This window comes from Sceloporus undulatus, chromosome 2 (assembly GCF_019175285.1).
Source record: "Sceloporus undulatus isolate JIND9_A2432 ecotype Alabama chromosome 2, SceUnd_v1.1, whole genome shotgun sequence".
Classification (NCBI taxonomy): Eukaryota; Metazoa; Chordata; class Lepidosauria; order Squamata; family Phrynosomatidae; genus Sceloporus; species Sceloporus undulatus.
In genome coordinates this window covers 214,707,692-214,716,595 of record NC_056523.1, presented here as the reverse complement: position 1 = coordinate 214,716,595, position 8,904 = coordinate 214,707,692, and the positions used below count along the sequence as shown (strand labels likewise).

Sequence of the window (8,904 nt, the reverse complement as noted above, 5' to 3'; positions counted from 1 at the left end):
ATAATAATAATAATAATAGCAACACTTTGGAGGCTAATAAGGCTGAATCTGCACCGCAGAAATAACCCAGTTTGGGACCATTTTAACTGACCTGGCTATGGAATTCTGGGAACTATTGTTTTACCTGTGAGCCGCCTTGGGTTCCTTTGGAGGGAAAGGCGGCATATAAATAAAACAAACAAACAAAGTTTGCTGTGGCCCCTGACAGAGAAGGCTGTCAGGATGACTCACAATACTACAGTTCCCAGAATTCCATAGCATTGAGCCAGGCCAGTTTTGAGGGGTGTCAAACTGGATTATTTCTGCAGCCCTAGTCTAACTCTCAAACTCCCTAAGCGAAAGTTAACGAGCGACTTCTATTGTTTCTGGATCTATGTTTGTTTAGAGACCGTGAGGGGGAGGAGCACAAATCTGAAGAGTTGTGGGCGGGGCTTCTGGGTGGAAGTGGGCGTGGCGCCAGGGCTTTCTCTTCTGACGTTAGTCTAGAAGGGGAGGAGACGTCTGAAAGGTGTGGGCGGGGCTTCAGGGTGGAAGTGGGCGTGGCGTCCGGGTGGCTGACAATACTGACGGAGAGGAGGACGAGGCATGCGAGGGATGTGGGTGGAACATCAGGGCGGAAGTGGGCGGAGCGCTTGGGTGACGGACAGCGCTAAAATACTTGCTAGTGGTGTAGGCGGAGCTTCAGGGCGGAAGTAGGCGGGGTTACTGGGTGAGGGACAACGCTGACGGAGGAGAGATGCAAGGTGTATGGGCGGAGCGTCGAGTTGGAAGTGGGCGGAGCGCCTGCGTGAGAAGAGGAGGAAACATGCGAGGGTTCTGGGTGGGGCTTCAAGGCGGGAGTGGGCGGGGAGCTTAGGTGACTGACAACGCTGACAATGGAGGCATGCAAGGGTTGTGGGCGGAGCTTTGTGGGCGGAGCTACATGGCGGAAATGGGCGGGGCTTCTGGGTGACGGAAAATGCTAACAGAGAAAAGGAGGAGACCTTCGAGGGTTGTGGGCGGAGCTCCTGGGTGACGGACAGCGCTGACAGAAGAGACCTGTGAGAGGTGTGGGCGAAGCTTCAGGGCGGAAGTAGGCGGGGCGCCTGGGTGACGGACATTGCTGGCGAAGAGAGGGAGGAGACATGCGAGGGGTGTGGGCGGGGATACAGAACGGCAGTAGACGGGGCTCCTGGGTGAGAAGAGGAGGAGACGTGCGAGGGTTCTGGGTGGGGCTCCTCGTGACGGACAGCGCTGACAGAGAAGAAACATGCGATAGGTGTGGGCGTGGCTTCAGGGCGGAAGTGGGTGGGACTATGGGGTGACGGACAACGCCAACAGAGAAGAGACTTGCGAGGGTTGTGGGCGGAGCTTCTAGGCGGAAGTGGGCGGGGCGCCGGGGGCGCCTTCTCTTCTGACGAACAACGTTGGCGGAAATGGTTTCGGAGCGGGCCGAAGGGGGAGGAGGAGGAGGAAGAGAAGAAGAAGCAGCGGAGCCGGGGAGTACGGTGTCCGCGGAGGGCCGCGCTTATCGGAGCGAGGAGGGCCCGGCCTGGTGCTGAGCTTAGCGGCCATGTCGCTGCTGCAGTCGGCGCTGGAGTTCCTGGCGGGGCCGGGCTCCTTGGGCGCCGCCAGCCGGGACCAGAACGACTTCGTGGGGCAAGTGGTGGAGATGGGGGAGATGAAGCTCAGGATCAAGAGGGTCCTCGCCGAAGGTGGGCTCAGCGGAGAGGGAGGAGGGCTTGGGGAAGGTACAGGGGAAACTACAAATCCCAGGATCCCCTGCGACGGGGCTGCAGCACTTAAACCGATGTCTAGACTGCGGGGACAATCCGGTTTGACGCCGCTTTAACTGCCCTGGCTCGATGCTGTGGGGATATGGGAATTGTAGTTTGTTGTGGCACCGCGGTGCCACAACAAACTACAATTCCCAGATTCCCACAGCATCGAGCCGGGGCAGTTAAACCGGCGTCAAACCGGATTGTTTCTGCAGTGTGGATGCAGCCATTCTCCTGAGGAGGCTGAGAGAGTGTGACTCATTGCCCAAGGTCACCCAATGGGTTTCGTGGCCAAGCGGAGAATCGAACCCTGCTCTCCAGAGTTGTAACCCAACGCTCAAACCACTATACCGTACTGCCCCCCCCCCCTTCAATTGTTTAACATACAGAAACTGAACAGGTCAAACATTTACCGGCATGGAGTTAAGCAATGACGCTTGTGTTATTAATTCCTGTGTATGCTTTGTGTTGCTGCTAATGGCAGGCTTAATCACGCTGATTAAAGCGATGACGGTTCACTTCGTGGCCCTCTGGATGTCATTGCGCTACAACTCCCAGTAGCCCAGGACAGCAGAGCCAGAGAGAGCTTGAGTGTTTCAGTGTTTGAATGCCACAGTTTTACCAGCCCAGAATAGAAAAACAACCTCTCTTTCCTTTCCAGTGTATGGTCATGAGTAGAGAGAGGAGAAACCAGAGGTGGATTACCAGCTTGGCCGTGAAACCCACTGGGAAACATTGGGCAAGCCTCATCCTCTCAGCCTCAGGGGAAAGCAATGAACCGCCTCATTAAACGTGACAATTGTAAGCCGCTCTGATAGCCTTTAGGGCTGAAGGACGGGGTATAAATACCATAAATGAATAAATGGCAAACATTCTCCGAACAAATCTTGACAAGAAAACTCTATGATAGATTCGCCTTAGTAGGAAATGACTTGAAGGTTCCCAGGTATTCTTCTCCCCCAAAGGATAAGAATTCAGAGGCATAGGCCTCTTAGTCTGGAAAGTCAGTATGCCAAGGGATCTTGCCTTAGGGTTGCCATAAGACGGAAACGACTTGAAGGCACACAACAACAAATAGAGAGGAGAGGATGATAATGTTAAGGGTTGTTCACCTTTGACATGGATCGTGAACGGTATGGCTTGGGACTGCTTGTGTGTCAGAAGGCTCAGCAGGCAAAGCCTTCTCGATGTATCACTATGTTTATTGTTGTTGTGTGCCTTCAAGTTGTTTCTGACTCATGGCTACCCTAAGGTGAACCCGTCACAGGGTTTTCTGGGGCTGAGAGTGTGTGATTTGCCCAAGATCACTCAGTGGATGTCCATGGCTGAGCAGGAAATTGAACCTTCCTCTCCAGACTCCAAGCACTAGACTCAAACCACAAGACCACACTTTCTGTCTGTCTGTAAAATGACAGTTACGGCATGTTTCTTTGGGTCTCGAAGAAACAATGCCCAGAAACTAAAACACATGCCAAAAGAGGCACTTGGCATGTACACATGCTTGGAGGCTACTGTGGCTTCCACATTCAAATACAGGTAGCAGAAAAGGTTCTTGAGCAACACAATGGCAAGAAATCAGTTGTATCACTTTCCCTAAGATCATTTATGGGGAAAAAAAACCCATGTGTAAAGCACCTTTTTGTTTGCAGTGACTGGCAGAGAAAAGGCTCATAGACATTGTTAGATTTCTGTTTCAGGATTTAGATTGACAGCTCTCCTGAATATTTAACCTGTTTTTTTATTTTTGTCACTGTGTGAATGTTTAGCCTTTTGGACGACTTTCTGAAGGTGACACTGGATTGTGGGAATATTGCATTGTATAGCAATGCCTGTATAGTGTAGTATGGTAGTTTCTTACACAATTACCTCTATTGCTTCTGTGGTGATGTTTGTTGCTTGGAAAAATGGATTCTGTTCTCTCGCTATAATGTAGACGTAGAATGGCTTGGGGGCATACTTTGTCTCTTGGCACCAGCGTTGCCAATTTCTGGGGAATCCCTCAGAATCCAGGGAATTTAATTTCTTTCCAAAGATTTTGACTGAATATTCTGGCAAATATTAGGGAATTCTGGGGATTTCGGTAAACCAGTCTGGGGATATATATGTTCGAGGCTTGTTGGCAACACTGCTTGGCGCCTGTTAGATGGAAGTGACACTAGTGTTTATAAGGTCATCTTCCCACCTCATGCTCTACCATGTTCTGATAGTCATAATTGTGCATTTGAGAGGCTTGGCTTTGACTGTTGAAATGTGGAAATGCTTTTCATTGAAAAACAAACACACTTGGGCCTGATACAGACAGCCAAAATAAAGCTGCTTTGGGTCGCTTTGGAGGTATGCTGTTTAAATGATACATGTATCCTAAGAGTCCAGAAGCCACACCAAAGCCATGCTCCAGTCCTAAGGACTGGGGTGCAGCTTTGGTGCAGCTTCCAGACTCTTAGGATGCACGCATCATTGAAATAACATACCTCCAAAGTGATCTGAAGCAGCTTTATTTTGGTCTGTCTGTATAGGGCCTTTGACAGCTTTCTCTCACCAGTTCAGAAATTTCATTACGCCTTCTTCTGAAGACCAAAATACTGTCTTTTCCCTCCTCTTCCTTTTCCTTGGTTTTTTTTTAAAAACTGGCAAGTATGATCCTTGTCTTTAATGTTCCCCAGTCTGTTTGCTTTTCTCTCAGCTTGAGCTGAGGCCTATTGAGACAGAAAGGTGCCTAGCACAAGCTTTCATTCTCCAGAAAAAGCCCCATGTCTTAAACTGTACAGGTATATGTCAGTCAACAAAGTAGGTGTGTTCCCAGGTATTACTTCCTCAAAAGAAAGTTTGGTATCAGAGGAAGAAATGAAAGGAAAAGAATAGGGATAGGTTCTGTACCACAGAAAAGGGGCAGTTCAGCAGGTTTCAGCAAACCTTCTATCCAAAACTACTGTATATAGTCGACTATAAATTGACCTCATGTATAAGTCGAGGGACAAAATTATGGATTTTGATATGACCCTTGGATAAGTCAAGGGTAAAACTTAGGGACATGCAACAAAGGATGTAAAGGATGATGCAAAGGGAAATGATGCCAATGAACTTACAAAATTCTGGCAGGCATAACTGTTTGTGCTCATCTTAAAGGCTGGATGGATGAGAGAGTAGAGGGGATCCATGCTTCTTTTCCATGCTCCCAGGATGGACTAAGCTCTCTCCTTTTACCACTCTATTCAGAGAAAGGGATGGCTTCTATAAAGTACAGTACTTGCATTGACTGGTGGATAAGCCGACTCAGGTTTTTTGGGACAATTTTTTGACTAAAGTTTCTAGACTAATACAGGAGTATATACAGTACTGAAATGAAACTACCAGGTCAGAAAAGCCTTGCATAAGTGAAGAAAAACATTTTATACTTCCCAGAGATCACCTGAAGGCTTCTTCCAAAATGCATCTAAGAATTTTTTTTCCTTTCGCCATCCTCCGCTTTACTCATGATTTCCTTTTTGGTGCCCAAACGTATATCTACGCTTTTAAAATATGGTTGGCATAGCTGATGAGCCAAGTTTAACTGCTTTCTCTCCCCTCTCTCTTTCTTTTGCTTTTCATGCATGCTTAGTAAGGGATTATGGAGGAAGCAGCTGTGTATATTGCCTGTTGTAAGTATGTATGGCTACAGTAGGATCAGCTAGAACAGAATTCCATTCTTTCCCTGCTCAAGTTTATATCGCAATGTTTGTAGTAAACCTGCTCCCACACCCCGACACTAAATGTGTGTGCTTCTATGTCCTTCCTCCACCATCCTCCCAATGACACTAGTACTAAAAGCATCTTCTACCTAGACTAAGGGCTTCCAATTTGGGATGCCTGCATCCCACAGAGATGTGAGATGGAGTTTCAGGGGGTGCACAAAGAGTGGCTTGTGTCCTTCAGTGATGAGTCACAAGCCATCACACTTTTTTTTTTAATAAATTAGAATCTAATTTCTCAGTTTAGATTTGCATTTATGCACTGAGTAAAAAGCTTATACTTTAAAGTTCAGTTTGTTCACCCTCTGTATTGTATGTGGTTCATTTTGTGGTCCAAAAATTAGAAATTAGATTTCTTCATCTTCAAGTGTGATACTACTTTTGTAGGGGGTGCACATTAATCAAACATTTTTAGGGGTGTGGGACACAGAAAAGGTTGTGAACTACTGAGTTAGACAGAAGGTAAGGAAAAAAAAGGGAAGCTGGGCAGACATTTTAAAACGTTGTTAAAAGGAGCTTCTTTTCAGAGGCTTTGATAAGTGAGATTTGTTGGTATTCATCCTCCATTTGTCTGTTTGGACAGTAGTTGGCTGAATGCATAAAAATCTAGGCATTGTCTGTCTGTGAAAGTTGATCATCCCAAGTGACCTTGTCGCCTTACGCAGAAAGTTCATTGACAATGTTTGGTTAACAATTAAAGGTTCTTAAGATGGTTGAGGCTACTCAGAATGAACTCTGACCCAAGTTTGTCCCATCAGATTTGCTTTTCCATATCAAAAAGCTTTCCATGGTCCAGCTGTAAGCAAGAGTACATGAAACTGATGTTTATGATGTGGATCTGCATTCCCATTTGTGTCAAGGCGCATCAAACCTGTTCAGAAGGGTTTGCAATCTATGTAGAGATGGGCATTCAATGTTATTTCAGAAAACATACCAACAACGCTGATAGAAGGCTGATTTGTACTCTCCTGCAGTGCTAGTGTGATCTATATACAGTATTGTAGATAACAGGATGTAGGCTTGAAAGCCTGAACACTTGTATGCTGTTTCAGTTGTTCCTAATAAAGGCATTCCCCAACAGTGCATTTCATAGTCTTGAGTGTCACCTTGGGTGAAGGCCTGTCGATAAAAGGTCCAAGTTCTTCCCTTTCATCAGAACAGACCATATTTGTCCCTAGTTCCATTTTAACTATCTTTTCAGATTTATAAAAAATAAAGTCATAGAAAGTAAAGTCCCAGAAAAGGTGCCAAACGTAAAGGCAACTCCACAGATTAATAATGATTCCCAACATGTTTTTGAGAACTATTTTTGGTGGGGAGAAATGTCTGAATTCCCCAATAAAAACTGCTTTAATGACTGTAGCACAAAATATTGGGATTTTTATTTTGTATGTTGGTTTTAAAGCAGAGGCGAAGCTTTTTAAAATTTAATGAATATCGAAGCGTTTCCTGTAATAAGAATTCTGCGAAACGCCTTGCTGATCAATGCAGCTTGTGCAACTGTCTTTGCGATTGATGTAGCAGCTAAAGTCCGTGCTTAAAGTTAACATCTCTTAGTGTACCGATATTTACTATGAATCTCTTGATATCCCTTTGGTTCTAGTAGTCTTGTTAGCTTGTTGCATCAAAAGGAACAAAGTGTTCTGTGGCACCTTAAAGATGACTGCATTTATAATAGCATAAGCTTTCATTAACTATAGCTCATCTTCTCAGACACACAGAGGATTATGCAGAATTATAGGTACCCCTACATACAGCAAAATCACGGGGAAATTAAGTGCATATAATACTGGCAGTGACAATTTCTGTACTTTCTGCATTTAATTTTCCTCTCATGTCTTTGCTGAAATCCTGTTCCCAACTTGATGTACCGTGTATACTTAAAGCTGGTAGTCCACACATCTAATGAAGGTGGATGTAGTCTTTGGAAGCTCAGGTTACAATAAATTTGTTACTCATTAAGATGCCACAAGATTCTTTGCTGTTTTTTACTGATACGTGGTACAGTACTTCTACTTATGTGAGAAATGGTTTGTGGCAAGATAGTTTTCCAAGCCGTTTGAGAGCGCTCAGAAAATGGGTGGCAGGTCAGTATGCAAGTCACAGAGTTCATCGTAACCTCACAGTGCATGCTATTAGTTGTAAAAGTGGACCTATTGCCCTTTATCTGTGTTAGTGTCAAAGAACAAAACTAGTTATAGGATTGCTGATTTCCTTTTAAAAACGTTTTGCACAACATAATATTTCCTGCAAAGATTCTCAGCTTTCTGAATTCTTTGATGATTTCCTACATAGATAATAAACAAGCTCCTTCATGAGACAGAGACAGGTTTTGGGGGAACCTCTTCACTAATGTACTGAGTTGCTTCAGGGAGGATGCTTTTTTATTAGTGTGTGGGTATTTAGAAATGTGGGTTTTCTACATGCAGTGCAAATGTGCTATTTTCTGGTATTCTTTCATTCCATTCTCTGACAGGTGTAGAGGCACTCGGGTTGTTCAAATAGTAGTGAGTCAAGAGTTACTTTCTAAAGATTGGGTGTAAATGTGAGGTTTCCTGTATTTCTGACTGTCATCCTTCTGAGATGTGAAGTGACAAAGCCCCGAGGACAGAAAAATCGTCTTATCCATGACAAAATTGTGGTGATTCTCCTCAACCCTGATATCACAGTCAGCGAAATCTTCATGCATGCCATTTGGGGGGGAAATGGCTTATTTTAAACCTAATCTTCTTAAAGTTTTGTTTTGAAGATAGGAGCATGAAGAATATAGGAAATGTTCAATTAAAAATAATAATCCAATGTGTGACTTCTGTATGTGCAAAACCTAGCATTGCATTTTGGCTAGTCCTCTGGTGTTATATACTGAAGTGTCCATTAAGGAGTAGGGGATTGTTATTTGGATGCAGGACATTTTTCATTTAAGGAATACATACAAATCTGATTAATTTCTGTGACATTACTATAACACCTTTTGTGGTTCTGCTGTGTTTCTGGTCTCTAAGCTTGGCCTATAGGTATAAAGGCTGGCTACACCCCCCCCCCCCCCCCACCCCCGGTTTTCATTTTCCCAGGTCTTTTCCCCATGGTGCCTTCAACCCCACCAAACAAGAGATCTGCTTAGCCAGAGTTTGCAAGCCAGCTTCAGACCCTGTTTATGATGAGAATACTAGTAACCTTATCCATTATTAAGGCTGCAAGCAGAACAGATGTAATGTTTAATGACTGAGGCCCGTTACAAATGGGCCTTTTAGTACAGTCAGTCTGTACTAGGGTTAGGAAGGTGCGGTGCTTCCGCACCCCCCTAACCCTAGTACGGACTGAGTCCGTACAAGATGGCGGTGCCCCATCTACATGGGGGCCGCCAGGATGACGTCACGACCGCACTGCCTCTATATGGGGCAGAGCAGTTGTGACGTCGT

At 45.2% G+C, this 8,904-nt stretch overlaps 1 protein-coding gene across 4 annotated transcripts in view; it reads left to right on the top strand.

Moving 5' to 3' along the window:
• The first annotated feature begins 1,381 nt into the window (after nt 1-1,381).
• Nucleotides 1,382-8,904, top strand: part of GAK (cyclin G associated kinase) — a 116,999-nt gene continuing 109,476 nt past the window's right edge. For all 4 annotated transcript variants that reach the window (XM_042449596.1, XM_042449595.1, XM_042449594.1 and 1 more), the window contains exon 1: nt 1,382-1,694. In XM_042449596.1, coding sequence (XP_042305530.1) covers nt 1,553-1,694 — 142 coding nt within the window. In that variant the 5' untranslated portion in view covers nt 1,382-1,552. The remainder of the gene's footprint in view (nt 1,695-8,904) is intronic.